Genomic DNA, 21,046 nt, shown 5'->3' with positions numbered 1-21,046 from the left:
CACTCTCACTACACTGTTTGTTATCTCAGTGCCTTTGTTCATGCTGTAACCCATCCGTGCAATTCCCTCTCCTCCCTGCCTCTCCCATTTTTCTATATCCTAGCTAACTTTTATAAAATCGCTTAGTAGGTAACAGAGATGTCACCCGCCCCAAAATGTCTTTCTTGATTCATACCTATGTCCTTCAGAAATCTTTTCTTTGGTACAGCTGTAATTATTGCACTTCCTGTCACAGAAAATAATTACCTATGTGCTGTATTCCTCCCTGCCCCCACCCTCATTGGCTGTGCTCCTTTAGGAGAGACAGCATCTTAATCACTTTTGAATTCTCAGTGCCTAACAAAGTGTGTGCAACATGGTAAACATTCAGCACATATTGTGAAATGACAGCATAAATGAATGAGAGAATAAGTGAATGAATTAATTAATGAATGAGCCCCAGAAGACCAGGCAAATTACAATTATTTTCATAATTTTTAAGCCAATCCCCAGATCTATAAATGGAAATCTAGTTAATGTCTAGTGAAGCATCATTCTTAGTGAGGATAAATGACCTCCATAGTCTCAAAGGTAATAGTCCCCATTTCTCCTTTTCTGCCTTCTTGAAAAGGTAAAGATAAAGCCACAGATAACTGGATAGAGAGTGAACTGTTCATGGATCAGTCCAGCCATGTTCCCTAGAGACTACAGGTATGACTGTGGAATGATGCAGCAACCAGGTGATTATGTCGAGCTTGGGTAGGTTGAGTAGGAGATGCCCAACCACATAATTTGTGGGATCTAGTGCAAAATGAAAATGTAAGGCCCCTTATTTAAAAAGTGAGAGTAAAAGTGCCATTAAGGTACACAAAGGCTTTTTCTTTTCTTCCTTATGTTTTTTCTGGACTTACCATGGTGTTTTTTATTTACTATTTAATATTCTGAGTAAGGAAAAATTAAAATTTTATGTTATTAGCATGAATTTTGCCATTTGTTTTTATATTGTGACATGCCAATTTTAAACACAAATATCAAAGCATTTAATTCATACACAGAATCACCAAAATCACACAACTTCTGTTTCATAGCTTTAATCCAAAGAGCTTTTGAGCCGGCTAAAAGAGACAAACACAAGGCAAACCCGGGAAGGTTGAAGGTTGGAAGGAAAGAAGGAGAAGATTCCAGGCCTGAAACCAGCCAAGGGAGCACTTCCAGGCACAAGATACTGGCAGGGAGTGCAGACACTCATAAGCACCTAGGACCCTGCCTCCTAATGCAGACCAAAGTATCTCACTGCAGAGCCTGATACCTGCTGAGCCCCACCTTCCAACACCCTCTCACCAGTGCACAGCACCTTGAACTGTGCAGGGTCTGGAGAAGTCAAGCCAGATATCTTCCTTTCCTAGACCCCATCACTTGAGCCTATGGGAGACAGGGGACCCCCAAAGATTTTTAAATCTGTGTCAGAACATGCTTGGTACCTGGATCAAGGGTAAACCTTGGTTCACTGCCCACCAGACATGCCATGGTACTGCCCCTAGGTACCCCCTACCCTACCCCTAGGTGCTATAGAGTATGAATGACTAATCTTAACCCCGCTGTGGATGCCCACAACCATGCTGGGAATAGAGAGCAGAGCAGCGAGAGAGGGGGACAGGCAAGCAGGTCCCAGGGCCAGTGAGCCCAGGAAGCAGTGAAGAGGTTTTCAGTAGAACCCATCTCTGAGAAGTAGTGAGAAACCCCAACACATACTCCATTATTCCATCAGTTCTTCACTTAGAAAATACAAATTCAAAGAAAAAAATTTGAAGAATTTTAAGCAGAAACCACAGAGCATTAAAACCCCAAGCACAGGGCCCTTCTGAGCCTGGGGCCTGGTGGGATGCCCAATTAAGCGACTTGCCCGTGGCCACAAAGCTAAGTAAATGGCAGAGCTAGGAATAAAACCTACATTTTTTTTCCACCACACATGCTGCCTCTTTCAGAATAGACTATTTCTGGCAAAAACAACATGAAACTAGATTTATAGCTCTATGTTCTTAACGAAAAAAAAATGGGGGAAAAAGTAGTTCCTAGCAGGCATGCTTTATTTTTAGCAATATTACTTTATAGTTTATAAAGCAATTTCATAAACATTATGTACCACATCCCTAAAAGGGAGGCGTCATTGTTACCTCCATTTTACAGACAAAGAAAGGAAGCTAACTTGCCCAGAGTCACTCAGCTATTAAAAAGCAAAACGGCAATGTGAACCTAGGAGCTCCAAATTCCATTCTCTTTATTAATCTCCAATTCCTTAGTAGAGATTGCAGGAAAGAGGGTTAATGCAGACCACGGGGCTATTAAGAAGAGACTTTCCCCATCTGATCTCTGCGAGGTGATTCCATGGGGAAGACACTTGTCTGGACACTGTGGGATGTGGGGGCATCCAGTTACCTGTTTCCATCATCCCCTTTATTGCCACCTCAGTTGCCACAGCAACTCTACCACTTCCCGTGTGATCTCAGTCAAGTTTCCAGTTATCTCTGAACTTCAGCTTTGCCATCTGTAAAATGGAGATATTAATAGTAGTATCTATCTCATGGAATTTTTCTGAAGATTAAAGCAATGTCTGGCCCACGATCAATAGTCAAGGAATGTTGACAGTCATTGTTATTATTATTATTATTATTGCTGTTGTTATTATTACTAATTAAGCGGGTGCAATTGGCTGAGCCCAGTCGTCTCTGTCCTCTCTCATCATTTTATAAATGTACCTTAGTACTCAACACTCATTTAAAGAAAATGACTTCCCCCAAACAAGGAGAAATATGCTTCAAACAATATGGGTATATGAGTAGACTTACTCTCAGCTAGAACCTCCAGAGCAGATGCTGTGTTAAAAAGGAACATCTGGTCCAATTTTATCATTGTTCATCTGAGAAAACTAAGTCCCAAGGAAATTAAAAGACTTTTCCAGGTTTACACAACGAATTAGTGATAAGTCAGGACTCCTAATTCAGTGCTCATTTCCAATGAATGTTCCTTCCATACAACTAAACGTAACTCCATTGCTATCATTGCTTTGAAGTATACCTCTGCTTTTTCACAATGCAGCATGTGTATGAGAAATATATATTCTTCTTATTTTATTCACTGTAATTGACTCTGATGATCATTATAATGATTATTATGCCATCGACAATGATTTAAATTCATTTGTGCTCCTTGTACACAAACCAAAGGCTATACCAGTATTATTTTCACACTGTGTTCTCTTTTTCCTTGTCGGAGAGGAAATATTTTTAAGCCATATGGGATCCTAATTCTCTGAATGCTTTTAGATTATCAGATGTCTCAACTGACAGTCCTGGATGAAAGTCAAATCATAAGAATTTGCAAAACTGAAAAAAATTAAGAACATTTTGGTGTTATCGTGTACCGGAAATTCCATCTTTATCTTTTCTTCAATTAGGAAAAAAAAAATCAGACATTCTGAATATTAGAATTTTCAGCCCAAACTTTTCAACCCTTTTGCTACAAACTTAGTGATCTTTAGACTGTATATTTTTATAAATTTATGGTTCGTATTTCTACTTAGCATTCATTCTTTCAAGTTTTTGTTTTATTCAAAAGTTTGGCAGACTGTAGGTAATAGGGATGATGCAAAGATGCTTAAACCATGATCATATCTCCCCAAAATTTTGCTATTAAATGAGGAATACAGGACATGTAACACCAAATAGAAAGAAATAAGAAATTCTATGGCCTATTTAGCATCTGCTTTAACTTATACAAAATGGGTCCATTGTTAATAATGCTCAAATTAATATGAAGGAATTTGTAATGGTTGTGGTACCAACTGAATATTTTGGAAATAAAATTCCAAAGCTTCTCTCTTTAATTAGAAAAATTAGACAAGGGGACATTTAATAATATTCATCATGAGAAAGAGTGTCTCCCTTTTCTTTCTCCTATCTCTTGTTCTTATTGAGTAGTATTATTTAGTGAAGAAAATGGTGGGAGAAAATGAGGAAAGAGTATTCTTCATAGTATAGATGCCAAAGAAAGAGCAGAGGTGTTTGTGTCCCTTGCACAAATTTTCCCTTTGTATTTAACCCAAGGTGAAATGGTGGAGCTAGATAGCTCTGCAACAGCCCAAAGGACTCTTCTTAGTTGTGATCTTGCTCAGCTTTCTTTAGCCCCTTGGTTGGGTTAACCTCCTGCCTGTCTAACCCACAGTGACCATCTCCTCATACTTAATTCCAGTGTTGTTGCATGTCTTAGTCCATTCAGAGTGCTATAACAAAATACCATAGACTGCTTGGCTTATAAACAGCAGCAGTTTATTTCTCACAGTTCTGGAGGCTGGAAGTCCAAGATCAAGGCACCAGCAGATTTAGTGATTGATAGGGCCCATTTCCTAGTTCACAGAAGGCCATCTTTTCTCTGTGTCCTCACATGGCAGCAAGAGCAAGGATGCTCTCTGAAGCCTCTTTTATATGGCACTAATTCCGTTCAAAGGGGCTCCACCCTCAAGACCTGAGCACCTTCCAAAGGCCTTACCTACACGTACCATCACACTGGGAATTAAGTTTCAATATATGAATTTGGGGAATGGGGGACGCAAACATTCAGTGAGTTTTCCCAACACCACATTTTTTATTTTAGTATTTTATTACTTTTTAAGTTTATTCATTTTGAGAAGACAGAAACAGAGCACATGAGTAGGGGAGGGGCAAAGAGAGAGGAAAGGAGAGAAAATCCCAAGCTGGCAGCACAGAGCTCGACATGGGGCTCAAACCATGTTTGAACCATGAGATCATGACCTGAGCCAAAGTCAAGAGCCAGACGCTCAACCGACAGCCACCCAGGCATCCCCACCATGCTTTTTTAAATAAAGCAAGCCAAAACAAAGTTTTCATGGGGGAAACAAATACTTTCTATTAAAACATTTCAAGAAAAATGTCTTCAAAACCAAGACTAAAACCAAAAATAAATGTGGAGAAAAGTCAGGATTATTCCGGTCAACTGTTTCAATAGGTAATCACCATTCACTGCCCACCAAAGGCACTCCAAGTTACAAAGGACCTGACCACAAACTTTGACATCTCAAGAGTTCAAGGAAAAGTCACACACTGAGGCCAGCCTAACATACCCCCAAATGTTCTCACTGTTTCTGCTCTGTTAAGATTATAATGTGTTCAAGTTTTAAGTGTAAAAATTCTTTCCTATAAAAAATCAAATTTATGTAAAAATGTGCTCCCTTTAGAATCACGATGACTATACAATCTCTAGATGCCTGTCATCTTCAATTAGAAGCTAAAAGCCACTCCCAGACTTAAAATCTGTCAACCCCATGAACACTTTGATAATTTCACATCCACTGAATGTTAACAGAAACCAAAATCCATAGGAAGAAAATCCCTTCAAGTAATTATTTCTGTGAGATTTCATAATTTTAAGTCAAAATTAGAACAGGCAGTTCTGTAGATTGACACACACACACACCCTCCCAATTTTGTTCTCATAACTTTCATTCTTTCTAATATCCTTCTCTGTTCTTCTCTGTGATTATCACACCAGGTCTGTCTAAAATAAATTGTGAATACCCTGCTGTCTCCACTATGACCTCTATTACATGCCATAGCCCACATCTTCATCATTATTTTCAAAACAACAGATCAACACTGGCCAGAGCAACTTGTATGCAAATTTGGAGATAGCTTTAAATAACCTTTCTTATTTAGGGACTAGCTTTCCCATAATTCATGCTTGCCCACTTACAGATATCAATAGGATTATTTGTTTTTGGTGGTTAACTGACTGTGAACCCATCTCTGTCACTTTATATGAACAATTGACTCCACTCGTTGGGAGAAAGTCCACAGCCAGTTTCTTATGGACACACTAGGATACCAGATGAATTTCTCCCTTCTAATCAGAAAAGCAACAGCTTTTCCAGAAGTTCCTAACTGGGCAAATTTTTTCACATGCCCACCCATAGCTTCAAGGGAGGCTGAAACATTTAATTTGTCCAAACTCCATGGTAGGAGATTGCAAAGGAGGGGATCAGCCTACCAACAATGTCTACCACAACCTAGTAATACAAATGCTGAGTCCATGGAGTATAGATGTTTACATTTGATTGGTATTATTCAATCTCTATCCATGGTTGTTTCAATTTGGACCCTATGTCAGAAGCAATTCTGATTTTTATCTTTACCATCTGGCTTTTCTTTTTGATTCAAATGAAAGATTGTATATAGTTTGGAAGTTTGACCCTCCAGTGAGACCAGTTCCTGTGGTTCTCCAACAGATCATATTTTGTCACATTTTCCTCAGATTTCAGTGTCTCCAGGCTATTGATTATTTCAATACAGGCTGTTTACCTCAAGTTCCATGTCACCCAATTCCTCCATCCATTCTTCACACTGTAGCCAGAGTGTAGTAAAAAATGTAAGTCAGTTTATGTCCTTCAACATTTTCCATTGCACTTAGAATAAAATCAAAGCCCTTATCAGGGTCTGTGTTACCTATGCCCCTCCAATGTGTTATTTCCCCCTCCAATGTCCTCTTCACCCTCAATCACTAAATTTAGTCTTATTAGCCTTCTGTCTGTTCCTAGAATCTACCTGGCTCTTTTCCCACCTCAGTGCCTTTGCATCTGCTCTTCCTTCTACAATGCCTATCTAATGGCTCTTCTCACGGTTGGGTTGCTCCTTTTAATCACTCATGCGTCAATTTACATGTCATTTTCTCAGAGAGGCTTTCCTGACCATTCTTTCTAATATAAGTCTCCTTTGTAATTTTTTTGTCTAACCGCAGCACTGTATTAATTTTCCTTAAGGCAGTTTTTACTAAGCATGTACACTTGGGCAAATTATTAGCTTCTCTGTGCCTTCAATTCTTTATTTGTAAATAAGGGTAATAATTGTACCAACCACAGGGGTTGTTGTAAGCAATAAACAAAATAAAGCCCTTAATAGTTCGTGGCCTGTATAAAACTTGGCTAAATAATAATTACTTGTGGGTTTTTTTTTTTTACTTTGTTGTTTTCCTGTTTTCGCCACTAGACTATAAGCTCTAAAAGCAAAGGGAGCCTATCTGCTCTGCTCTCGCTGTGTCTCAGGACCTAGCCCAGTGTCTGGCACATAGTAAGTGCTCACAACATATTAGGTGAACAAATATATGTTGAATAAACAAATTAAAGGCAGTCCTACATCAGTGGTTGTTTCAATTCTGGACTGGACTCCAGTAGCTCATTTCCAGTGTTCAGTAGCCTCCTCTCTGAGACTGCCAGATTAAGTAAATAAAAATATAAAATCCTAGATAAATTGGAATTTCTATGTTCTATCTGGCAACCCTACTTTCCTCACTACTACCCTCACCCTTAACAAGCAATACTTTTTCTCTTTCTCTCTCTCTCTGCCCCTGCCTTTCTCTTCCTCTTTGCTCTTCTCCTCCTAAGTTTACATGACTGTTTCTGAATATAGCTCTCAGTATCAGGTGACCTCATCATCCTTAAATCTGGAGATATCTGCTCCTTGAGGACAACCATTTCTTTAATGGACTCATAAGTCGTCTTTATGATCAGTCTACCAGTTCCCAGAGGACTAAATTATCCACCTTCAGCATCCCAGCCTCCTTCAGCCTGGACAGGCTTCTCAGGAGACTACAATGGACTGTCTTTTCTCCAGATTCAGAACATGTTAAATTAGGGACACAAATGTCCTTTATCCATTCCCAGACATTTTCTACCTTACTGGTTGATTTTCAGAAATCCCCCTCCCTAAATCCTGGCTTTGAAAGAGACCTAAAGAAAAGAAATGCAAACATGGCCTTTCCCAGTTGACCAGCCAGATAGTTTGACAAGGCTCTACAGAAGAGCTGAGAAATGCCAAATTGATGTCATGATGTTATTTCCCACCTCCTAGCATAGTCCTGGCTCAGAACATGAGAAGTTACTTGGTGCTTTAGCCAGACTCTATCACTTATATTAACATGCTTGGCTCTAGATTACACTAAGGCAGTTGGAAGAACTAACTGCTTAACCTTTCAGAAGGTAAATAATTTATTTGAAATAAAATGTGTTGGAGAAACCATGGCAGTCAATCTCAGTGGTGTGTCAATATATATGTAAGGCTGTGGCTGAAAATAGCATCATGGGAGTGACTTCTTGGCAGTGTTACACATCCTTGACTGGAATCTCCATCTAGAAAGTGTCCTCTACTGAACATTTGGTTCCTTTTCGGTAGTGAAGGAAACATGAGTGTCACAATCTGAAAGAGTAAAACATTGATCTCAGATCCATCGTGTACTAACTGTGTGAACTTGCTAAATGGTTTCACAGCTCTGGGGGGCACCTGAGTGGCTCAATCCGTTAAGTGTCTGACTTCAGCTCAGGCCATGATATGGTTTGTGAGTTCGAGCCCCACATTGGGCTCTCTGTTGTCAGCCCAGAAGCTCTTTCAGGTTTCACAGCTGTGGGACTCAGTTTCTTTGTCTGAAGTATGAAGATATTGCCTCCTGTGTTATAACTTAGAACTTAGAACTTATATTGCTTCTCGGCCTTTTGGCTAAAATCAAGTGTAGAACTTAGAACTTACTAAGGTTCTAAATAAGGTGGACAAAGTACCTGGTACTCACTGAATGCTCAATGGCTGCTAGTTAACATTAATCATTTTAGGCACTTTTTTCCTGCTTCATACTGTGTGGCTGTGTTGGTTATACTCAGGACCAAATTCTTGTTGTTCCACCAGAGAGAAGCCTTCCTTTTAGGGCTCTGTATCACCAGTGAGAGATCACTTGAAGAGGACCCTGTTGCAAATATGAAGGTGCCATGTTCCTCTTCTGTTAAGAGCAGGGTGTCCAAGCTAACCTAATTGCTGCTCATTTTTCTCTTGTGAGGCACTGGGGAATGTTCAGCATATTAGATGGAAGAACAAAACTCAGATACCTGCCAAGATTATGTACAGCCTACCCAAGGAAAAAAATTTTTTTAAACTTCACAGCTTATGATTGGAAAAGGACACAGGACAGCTGCTAACTGTTTTCATCTCTACTTTTGGCATGTTCTTCTAATAGCTCTCCTGTCACACTCAGTCTGCAACGCAGTGGGAACTAAAAGAGTAGGACTGAGGTGGCCCTCCAGCCCCATCCCACCCCCCTGCTCAGACTCAGCTATTGGGAAAGACCATTTAAAACATTTAATATCCTCCCTACCCCTTTGGGAATGGTGTAACCCAGCTAGGCACCACGCTTCAAAAGAGAGAGGGAAGTTAAAGCTTTGCAGTTAGTGAGGGAACGTTTAGACAAGAAAACCCCCCAGGTCCCTGCCAACCCTGATTCCATGATTCAGTGAACAGAAAGGACTGGAGCAGAGGAGGGAAGAATAGGTCAGACAGCTTCCCAAATCCTGTTCTATAAAGAAAAAGTCATTGTTACTCAAACGTTGTGAAATCAAACGTAAACTATGTTGGAACACTTGCGTTCAAATGTGAATTTCATATGGCTCTAAAGCAAAATGCAAATGGTTTCGGTCTAGCTACATTTTTGTACTGAACCTTTTCTCTCCTAAACTAACTGCACTGGAGGTGGTACCAGATAATAGTTATAAGAAAGGCTCCCATTAGCTATGGAAGCAAGTTAACTGCCTACCTCAGAGAGCTATGGTGAGAATTAAATACAGTGATATGTCTAAGGCATAAGAACAGTGCCTGGCACAGAATAAGAACTCAGTAAGTGTGTAATTTACTCTATGCTTACACGAACTGCTATTAGTGTGAAAATCGAAAGAAGACAGTGGGTGTTCATAAGCTTTATATTTTCATATGAATGTATCTGGAAGAAAGTAAGAGCATACAAATACGTTTTGTTCACATCAGCATTTCTTCTTGTAGGACTTGTGGATTAACATCCTTAAAATTGAATAGGCTTTCTCTTGCATCTGTGAAACTTTTGACCAAGACAGTACAAGTTACTGTATAAATGACTTTGAGGTATTTTATATATATGCATAATTCTAAAATCTACATGAAGACATGTCTCAAAGGAATTAGAATTGTAACTTATGATATCATCAAACCTTGCGCAATACTTTGAAAATAAATACCTGATTACTTAACTTCCTCCCCACTCTGTCTTTCCATAGCGTCATAACAGATGTTTCAAAGGGGATATAGGCCTGAAAGATAAAGAGGGGGAAACTGGTAGCATAAAACGCATTGTAATCACGTTCGCTGCTAAATAGTGATCCTAAAAACTAATTCTAAGATATAAGTTATTTATTAAAATATATACCTTACATATATAAGATGCTCTCTAACTTATTGCTCAGTGATGTGACATTTACTTGAATCAATAATCCATGTGGTCTTAAGAACTTAAAAAACTCTCTTCCTAAGCTAAGAATGTGAAGATTTAGTTAAGTTTTGAGCAAGAAATTCCCTTGCAGTAGACAGAATATTTTCAAATGGAGGGCTAAGGTAGAGAGGTAAAAAATATACACCATTTTCCTCCACTGTCATTTCATTCATGTAAGAGAGGGAATTAAAATTGGAAGAAGCACACACACACACACACACACACACACACACACACTTTTTAAATTTTTAAAAATAAAATTGGAAGAAGCACATCATCCATTATCTGATCACTTATGGTACCCATATTTCTGTCTGATAAACAAAATAAAGCTTTGTTCCAACACTGATAGGGGAATTATAAATCTGGGACTTATCCCAATAGTTACCATCCTAATCATGCAGAAAAGGCATGTATTGGGTTTACTTGTAAGTTGATATCAAATTGACTCAAAGCCTTTATAGAGGCTAAGAGGCAGCATTATTCCAAGAATATTATATGTGTGTCTCCATGTGTGAGTTTGCAAGACCTTACTATCATTCTATTATACAAATATTCTCTTTTGAATATTTCAGGCCATACAAATTGTGGAGAAGAATCTAGTTTAGTTAATTATAGAGCAAAAGAAATTTTCTCCAATTGACAGCATCCTCTTGATTTTTTCAGTCTTTGACTAAAGAGAGAGAATAAATAACATCCAACTTAAGCCTATATTAAAAAGAAACAAGTTCCCTATAGTCCTTAAATATGTTTCCCTAGCATTTGTAGGCACTTATTATATATAATATGCAATGTGAAGGAAAGTTTGCTAAATCAGTATGATATGATACTGAGGTTATGAAAATAAGAGGAGCTCTGAGAGAAACAAATGATTAATTTAGATATATTTGAGATGATTTCAATAAATAGCTGTTCTATTTCTTATGTAGAATTAAGAACAAAACACTGCTTTTTATTCTGTTTGGTCATCTTCTTTGCTTATCACTGCTGGAAAAAATCTAATACATAAAGTATGCTCCCCAGAGTCAGAGAAATTTCAGTTTTCAGTGCATAAAATACATTATTTTTCCTCATTCCATGACTTAAGAAAGCAATAAAGACCCCCTGGATTAGATATTTCTTGTCAGTAAAAGAACAGCTATTCTAAAAACACTGCCTTGGGCCTTTGATCCTTCTATTAGGTCATTAACGAAGCAACTTTATCTACTCATTATTATTCCCTAAGCGCCTTGTGCAATGTGCCTGGTAGCATGCTAACAAAATAATAAATTACTCCTCAATTGGGCTTGTCATTTTGATAGCGTATATTTCTAGCCCTGTAATAAAGAAACACTAATGAAAATAGAATGGCTACTATTTTTTCTTAATGACTGAAAAATCAGAAGAAAATTTGCTAAACGTCCTTAAATTTTATGTTCATGAACTTTGACTAAGAAGCACATCAATTATATCCTAAGGATGACTCATGAGTATTTCTGACTCCCTGTTCTGATTCCCTTGTGATCCCCATTTTTGCCCCATCTGTGTGATTCAACTATAGTTTAAATGCCTTTAATTGTGGAGAAGTACTGTCTAGTAGAATTTTCTAAGATAACAGAAAAATTCTCTGTTTGTGTTGTCCAGTATTGTAGCCAGCAGCCATGTGTGGCCAATGCATTTTTTTGAAATCAGGTTTGAAAAGAATCAATTGGATATGGCAATTTAGAAGTCTTTCTTACCATTTGGCAGAGACATTCTATGGAGTTAGTGAGGGTAAAGGCTTATTGTAGTGGGTTGAGAAGTAAATGGGAGATGCAGAAGTAGACACAGCACGCGTACTGGGGATGAGGAGGTAGAGAGTGCAGTATAGTAGATGGTTAAGCAGAAGACACACATAATGAAGCTCTACTCCAAAAACCATTGATCTAGCAGTCATGTGAAAAATGAATGGAGGAGGGAGAAAGCTAGAGTTTACGTTCAGCTATTATTGAGGAAAAAAAAAAAGCTGGGATTTTTCTAACATTTAGTGAAGGCAGGTGATAACATGAGAATAAATTCCAGCTCCCCAGGAAGAATGGAAATGTTTATTGTCCTTGATGGCACATCTGTTACCCAAGTGCAAATGAAATGGTTAGTTGCAAGACGTGAAATATTTTATTTTTCTCCAAAAAGCTGTAAGAATCCATGATATTACAAAACTAAGGTATTCTATCATTTATTTTAATAAGAAATGTTATAAATTCCTACCTAGTCCTGAGATTAATTTGTCAAGAAAAAAAGTGCATTCTTGCACTTCTCTGTAATTACTGTTGACCCTTGAACAATGCAGGGGTTCAGGGTGCTGACCTCACCCCCCACACCTGTACCGTGCAGCCAAAACTCTGCATATAATTTTTGATTCCCCCAAAGCTTAACTACTAATACCTTCTGTTGACAGGAAGCCTTAGTAATAGCATTAACAGTCAATTTACATAGATTTTGCATGTTATGTGTATCATATACTGTATTTTTATAATAAACCAGAGAAAAGAAAATTTTATTAAGAAAGTCATAAAGAAAAGCCAATAGATCTGCAGTACTGTACTGTATTTGTTTTAAAAATCAAGGTTTAAATGGACCCTTGCAGTTCAAACCCATGTTGTTCAAGAGTCAACTGTACTTCTTAAAGCTATCTTTAGGTTGCAAGTTCTGAAACACTAAAATGTAATTGCAATGTAAATGTAACTTCAAATTATACAATCTATATTTATATGTAAGGATACTAATCAAAAGTTGGACATGACTGAAATCATACCGCTTTAGAACTGAATGAGTATTCATTGAACTACATTTTACGGGTGAGGACCATGAGGCCTAGAAATAATACATGACTTAACCAAGTTTACCCAAACAAGATTTAGATCCAGATCTTCAGACTCCAAGCCTACTGGTGTTTCAAAAAAAAAAAAAAAAAAAGACTGGCTAGATGATGCACAGGATATTTCTGGTATCTCTATATATTACAATAAGAGAGAAAATAGAAAATTTCTAACAGCATGCCTCATTGGGGACAGTGAATCCTTTTCTTTATGTTTCCAAAATTAGTACCATTTCCCCTTGGGCACATTCTCACCATTTGCACTGTGCTTCCCAAATTTTCACTCATTTTTCAAAAGTGTTTGGTAATTATTCCATATGCTAGGAAATTTGCCCCAAAGAGATGTCTAACTTCCCTACAATTTTTCAAAAAGGTTCTTCCTACTGAAGATAGAGAAGACAGTATATTGGTAGTTTAGAAGAACAGTGGTTTTAAGGATTTAATTTTTCAAATAATTTCAGTATTCAAACACTAAAAACAAATTCTCAGGATTACCTATAGATATTAGGTATCTATATTTACTGAAACAGAAGACACAGACAGAAGACAAACACAAGACACATCAGAATTCTGGTCTGTCTTGTGTATGCACAAAGAAACCAGTACATTTTGTATGAGCTGAAGTTGTAGGCTGGTAATTTAGCCCATGGAAAACCTGGTAGTGATCTAACACATAGATGGACAATGTTTTTTTGTTTCTTATTTTTTGTCTTCTGTTTTTGTTTTTTAAGATCCTTTTAACTCCTTTTGGAAAACACTTTAGAGACTAAAAGTCAAATATAGAGTGGTATCATATATCCTACTCATGACATGCTAGTCCATTTCTGAAAATAAAACCACTTTCTCAAAATGAAGCCATTTATATTCTTAGCCATGCTCTATTGTGTGCACAGAGTAATTTCTTGAGAGCAATGTTTCCTGTGGCATTTTGCCAAGACTGGCTTTATTTGTTTTTCATTAGGCTTTTCATTATCATGCTGCTATATACCTGGCTTGTTCTGCTTCCTCTGAGAAGGCCAGGGTAGCTTAAGCATAGGAATGATACCATGAGTAGGTGGAATGTTTGTGTCCAGTGAATGCCCACTTTAAATCTCTAACTATGGTACCATTCTTACAGCTTTAATCTTTCTAAGAACAATCAATTATCCATTATAATGTAGTATGATATTAAATTGTTTATATCCATCTGTTCTGTCCCTGTACAGAGAAAGATATTAGTCTCACTTTGTACCACACTAGACTGGCCCATCCTCCTTTATTATCTCAGGAAAAGGCATCATGATCCACCCCCACTGCCCAAGACTAGAACTAATGTGTGTCCTGCATTTCTCCATCATTCAATATATTCAGTCACTGAATCAAGCTTCTTGATAGTTTTCAAACCACCCATTTCTTTCTATCTCCCATGGTCACCACCTTGGTCTAAGCCCACATCGTCTCTAGAACAACTGCAGTAGCCTCCCAAGAGTCTCCATGCTCTGAGGATTGCCCTTTCCAATTCACTCTCTTTTGCTTTAACTGTCTATCAGCACCACCGCTCTCCATAAATATGTGTACTGTAATTTCTACTCATAAGTGCTTTTGTGTTACACATTAGTAGGACAGTTTGATTTGTTCAGAAGAGGAGTGATCCAATTCTGAGCTTCTCTACAGACCTCTCACTTTAAAGGAAAACTCTAGCTTACAAACTACAAAAGACTAAAATCTTTAGGTACAAAATAAGCAATTTATAAATTTTTGTATTAGAATATTAATCAAAGGCCTAAAAAATCATTGAAATCAGAGAATTTCAGGATTAGGTTGGTCCTTGGAGACCCTGTAGCTCAACTTTGTCATTTTATAGGTAAGGAAACAGAGGCCCAGCCACAGAATCTAAAATTGATCTTTCCAAATTTGAAATATCATCATGTAACTCCTTTTCTTAAAATTTGTCCGTGGCTTCCTGTTACGGTCAGGATGAAGTCTGAATTCCTCAGCCTGGTGTACAATGTCTGAACAGTCTGCTTTGGCTTACCTTGCCAGCCTTACCTTTTGTTCCTCTCTCCAACTCAGCCAAGAAGCCAGTGCTTCCAAATGTGCTGTGTTCTTTCTCACCCATAGGACATTGCACATAATTCCACTTTTGTCCTTCCTCTTTTGAGTGCTAGGTCCTAACCAGGCTTCAGTCATGATCTGAACTGAAAACAGTCATGAACTGAAAACACATCCTGGATCCCCTCAGGGCCCCCAAGCACGTGCTACCACCATAGCATATTCACAGCATCTTAACTGAGTTTGAAAATCTGTTTCCATACCTGGAATGGAAAGAATAAAGACAGGGGCCTGCAAATTATTCATTGTTGTATTGCCATATCTTGATCAGAGATGTCTGGCATTCAGTGTTTTAAGATTAATTATTAATTCTCACTTTTAACGTGCCTAGTATGCTATAATTTTTAATCAGTTTTCTTCTCAAAATCTATTTTAAAAATTGTTTTTATTATTTATATATTTTTTGAGACACAGAGAGCACATGCACAAGTGGGGAAGGGGCAGAGAAAGGGGGATAGAGGATCTGAAGCAGGCTCTGTGCCCACAGCGGACAGCCCAATGTGGGGCTCAAACTCACGAATTGCAAGATCATGACCTGGGCCAAAGTCGGACACTTAATCAACTGAACCACCCAGGCGCCCCTCAAAATCTATTTTTAGGGGAAGACAAAACTGATTCATTCATATCAACATATAGGCAGATCACTGATGACCCTAAACAGCAGCTCTTCCTAGAAGCACTTACATTCTTCCAGGAACAGAGTTTGAAGCCACAGGAATGAATCCCCAATGCAGATAACCCAACCATAAATAGTAAGTCATGAGAGCATTTCTGGGGGGAAGGAAGCTTTCCCAGAACCTTCAACTCAGTCACATAGGTGACCTCTTACTTGCCCTCACCCTCACTGAAGAATGACTGTTTTGTATGTAGAAATCAGATCACTTGTTGGTTATTTTTCTCTGCATTAAATAAATCATTATTTACCCATAGTAAAAATGCCTGAATTAACTTGTAACATTTCTGGCTTTGTTTCAGGGAAGTAATGTTATGGAAGATCAGGATTTATTGGAAATTGGAATCCTTAATTCTGGGCACAGACAAAGAATTCTACAGGCAATCCAGCTCCTTCCAAAGGTAAGCAATGCTTTCTTACCCTGGCCCTATGTACAGCAGTTTTGAGTCCAGATGTGCAAGGATTATTAGTACTTAGGACAACATTTCTACATTTTGATGCAACTCCCAAAAGCCATTCTTATTAGGTCCAGCCAAACATTCAGACTCACAAGACTACTATGGGCCATGCTTGGCTTTAGGTTTACCAGAAGGATGTCACAGAGGAAACTCCACTGACCATCAGGGCACCTTCAGAGTTTCTCTTCAGTGAGAGTCCTTTATATTGGTACAAACATCAGCACAGGCCCCTCAAGTGACAGCTCAGGTACAAGAAAACAAAATCAATATTGGATGAGTGTGAGAATGGTCCTGGATTTGAAGTGTCATGTCCCATAAGAGGCAATATCTCTTGTACAATTCTGTAAACTTAGCCTCCAGGGGTAAGGAATCTACCTAATTATAAGTGTCATCACTCGAGAAAGACCAAAGTATCACATCCCCATCAGGTATTTGTAGTTCATGTATAAATCCTCCCAGTCAAGATGCAATTTGCCAACCAAGGTGGCATTTTAACTGTAAGCACTGTTACCTAGCAACAGAGTTGACCTTCTGTTTCCAGATAAGGTTTCATAGGAGCCTAAAGCAAGAGGTAGGATCCTAGCACTGGTCTGCAAGATATGTAGGACTTTAACTGATAAGGAAAGGGAAAACGTTTCAGGGGTCAGCAGAAATCATATAAATATAAATATAAGTTGCAAGGAGTATTAGGAGAATAGCGATACTGTGTGATTTAAAATGCAATGGGATTTGCACAACAATGTGAATGTCCTCAATCATTGCCACTAAATTGTACACTTAAAAATGGTTAAGGGGGTAAATTTTATGTTTTATTATTTCACCACAGTTTAATAATTTTTTAAAAAAGAAAAAAATCCAATGTAATTAAAACAATTAGAGAGTAGAGAGTATAGTCAGAGATAAAGCAGTAAAAGTAGGTTGGGTTAGTTTGTGTCAGGCTAAGGAATTTGAAATTTGTTCTGTAGACACTAGGGAACAGACATGACTGGACTGCTTTAGGCCAGTCAATTTGGGAGGCAGTATACAACAGGAATTAGAAGGAGGAAAAGTTGAAGTTGGGTCAACCAGCTGGGAAAAGATTCAGGGGGCAAGGCTGAAAGCAGATGAGCAGTAATACACCTAGATATAAGAACTTATATACTTTGTATTCTCCTCTGCTCTTTTCCTTCCTAATGAGGCTATAATTTCTCAGAATGAGAAAGATAAATATTAACCACTGTTTCTAAGGAAGTGATCCGATGAAATTTGCCAACTGACAGTGAACTGAGTTTCTACTGATAGAAAGTTAACACTTCTGCAAATTCAAGGAGAGTTAAGCATACAAAGGAGTTGCATCATACAATATTCTACAGTAAAAGGAAAACAATAAAGCGACCTTAGAACTAATTCCAGAAGTAATTCTTATAAGCGTATTGTTCACCTCACTACTTTTGTATCTTACAATATTACTTCCTCAGCAAGTTGCTCCTCATTCTCAACAAGGACTTCGGCACTACTGTATCCCCAACACCCACTCCAGTGTGCAGTGCATCATAGGCACCCAATAAACTAAGTGACTATCCCCTTGTCACAATGCTACCCATCATTTAAAGTTCAGTTCAAGTAGCTCCATATCACTTCCTTTGTGAAACTTCCCCTAAAAGGGAACCACTCCTCTCACATTGGTAATTATCACCCTAGTCCAAACCAACCACCTCTAACTGGACTAGCATGATGGGTTCTAATCTATCATCTCTAAGTTAGACTACTGGAGTCAATTTCTCATTGGTTCTCTCTAGCTTGGATAATTAATTCATAGACACCTAATCTCTGTACTAGTTACCTTTCTTATGACTCTACATTTGAATTTCCACACAGCATCCAGAATGATCCTTCTCCTTCTCAAATGTAAATCAGATCATGCCACACCCTGTTTAAAGTATCCAATGGATCCCCTTCTCACTTAGAATAAAATCCTTATCATAGCCTACAGAAGTCAATAGGATCTGGCCCGTTCCCACCTCTATGACCTCATCTCTCACTCTCCTATTTCCCTAAACTCTAGTTATGTGGCTTCTTCTTGTTCCAGAATATACCAAGCTCATTTTTGCCTCAAGCCCTTTCCATACTGGTCTCTGTCTGGAAAGCCTTTTATTCAGATTTTCACACTTGCTCCTATACATCATCAAACCTCTATTCGGCTACAATCTCCTCACGGAGGCTTTCAGACCTCAAAGTCACACTCCTCACATACTATCTATCACTGTCCTTCCCATTGCCCTGCATTAGTTTCTCCATGGCACCTATGGCTATCCAAAGTTACATTATTTATTTGTTTGGTTTTTCCTTATTTTTCATCTCTCTCCCAAAATTCAGGACCCATGAGCTTAGGGACCTTGACTATCTTGTTCCCTTCTATATACCCAGCCCTAGAACAGTGCCAATAACATCTAGGTGGTCAAAAAAAAAAATGTTTGTAGAAGGCAGGAATACACTGCTGTCTCTTTCCTCGGATATTCGATAGCTCTATGCCTGTCCTGAAGGTACTAATAACACTCTACCACTTCTGACGTTAGAAACATCCTGAAGGCAGAGACAGTGTCGCATCCATCCGTGAATTTCCCAATGTTCTTAGGCCAATACATGTGCATTAGCAGAGTGAAAGAATGAGTGACTGAATGAATGAATATATTCCTCATGGTATTCAAATATACATTTTTTCAAATCAGTGTGCTCAATAAGATATATCTGTAATAGTGTACAGGCCATTTGATAATGAGAAACAGAAGAACCTGAATTCAGAATTATTTGGAGAATAAATGGAGTGTTTATTTTTAAGACAGAATATCATTCCCATTAGAGAAAACAATGTAACCGAAACAATATAAAATTAAGCTTTTATCAAGAGGCTGATGCGAAAGTGCTTACCATGCACCCAAATGAGTAGAGAATATATAAAAACATCCACACACGTGTTCAGCAGCACAAACAGAATGTTATAATGCTACAAATTGATGCTTTGCCTTCTTAGGTAATGAGCCCAATCTTCAGATGGTTAATAGTGTAATTTTACTGCCAGCACATTCATTTGCATTCACTCTAACTTTGCGCTGCTGCAAAAGGGACACAATGTCTCTTTGTTGTGTTTATGCAATTTTAGTGTTCAGAGTATCTGTTCTTCATCTGTCACGAAAAATATTCCATGATTGCTACCTGAAATCCTTTAATTAACATATTGTGTTTTGGAATCCGTGAGATTGTTCCTAAACAGAGAAAAGGTGGTTTGCTAAATGCAATCTTGATCTGTTAGCACACTTCAAAGCATGTTTTTTCATGCTTTATTTGTATTTGTTGTTTCAAGTTTCAAAGACAAAAGTTTATTCCTTTGGTAATAGTGATTTTTCTTTACTGTATCCTTTTTAATATTGAAATATTGGCCAGTGCAAAGGTCTGCATGTTCTCGAGTACATTTGATACATCAAACACATGGAAAGTATTCCAGTGTTCTAAGCGCAGACATAGTAAGAGCAGTAAGCACATGAATTCCTCTCTTCCACTCATTATTTCCCTCTGTCTTTTATAATGCTTGACCTTTAGTAGCAAAGCTTAATTATCCAGTTTCACCCAATATCCACTTTCCTCACCAACCCCAGTTCAGTCTTTTCTTAGGTCTAAAAGTTTCCCAGGACTTCTGAAGATCAAATTTCACCCTTTTTCTCTTTTTAAGAAAGGAACCATAACATGAGAATGTGACTTATTTTTCACTCTCCTAGAAAGTGTAAGCATAGTGGACTTTTTCTGTCCCCTAGACTTGGGGAAATTATCTGATTACTTATTTTGCAACACATAATTTACCTTTTCTTAGGTAAGAATTCCATGTGACCAAGTATTTGGATAATCCTCTAAAAACCTTTTAAAAAGGCATAATGCCTTTTGTCCTTTGACAATATAACACTTGGAAGTCAGGAATTCAAAAACACTTTCATTTTAAAGGTTTACAAGGCTGTGTCAAAGCCTATATTACGTCAGCTGCCTTAATCTCTGTCATCCTGAATCAAATGTATTCTTGGCACACTAGCAACTTTTATGTCACCTGCCCACTTCTTTTTCAATATTTCCTTTCCTGATATTTTTATGTTTTTTATCTTTTGGATGTTTTGAGTAGTTGTTTATACTCACTATCCACCCCCCCCCTTTTTTTTTTTTGCTCCCATTAATTCTTCAACCTTCTTGGGTCTAACCAGTTCCTCTGCTACCACTGCACACAAGCAGTGCTAAGGTTACCAGTAGGGAAGAAAGTCCACCTTCACTTGCTTTAGCTGTAGTAGATTCTCATACTCATGTTAACTGTCTTATTGTTGTCTTTTGGCTTCTCCAATATCTGGTTATCTTCATGCATCTCTGACGCTCCCTCTCCTCCCCTGTGCATTTTCCTCAGTTAAATGTTGGAGTTCCTCAAAACTCCCAACTCAACAATATTTAGTGACTACTAAACGTTGTTATCACAGGACTCTTGATCATAGTACATTTTCTGATATTCACTGTTTGGTTCATCATTGCCATAGCCTACTTCTACTTTACAGCATAACAAATATTTAACATTTCAGCTGCTCATTATCTCTCAGTTCAGTTCAATTTAACCAGTATTTGTAGGGCTACATATTTTCAATTATTTTTTCAAGAATG

The 21,046-nt window shown here is 38.1% G+C and overlaps 1 protein-coding gene across 15 annotated transcripts in view; it reads left to right on the top strand.

Annotated features, from left to right (window-relative positions):
• ANKS1B (ankyrin repeat and sterile alpha motif domain containing 1B) overlaps positions 1 to 21,046 on the top strand; it is a 1,079,287-nt gene that overhangs the window by 749,703 nt on the left and 308,538 nt on the right. For all 15 annotated transcript variants that reach the window (XM_060656669.3, XM_060656668.3, XM_060656666.3 and 12 more), the window contains one exon: positions 16,226 to 16,324. In XM_060656669.3, coding sequence (XP_060512652.3) covers positions 16,226 to 16,324 — 99 coding nt within the window. The remainder of the gene's footprint in view (positions 1 to 16,225; positions 16,325 to 21,046) is intronic.

Source organism: Panthera onca, chromosome B4, assembly GCF_046562875.1.
Source record: "Panthera onca isolate mPanOnc1 chromosome B4, mPanOnc1 haplotype 2, whole genome shotgun sequence".
NCBI lineage: Eukaryota > Metazoa > Chordata > Mammalia > Carnivora > Felidae > Panthera > Panthera onca.
The sequence above is the reverse complement of the archived record's forward strand: the minus strand, read 5'-3'. Positions and strand labels throughout refer to the sequence as shown.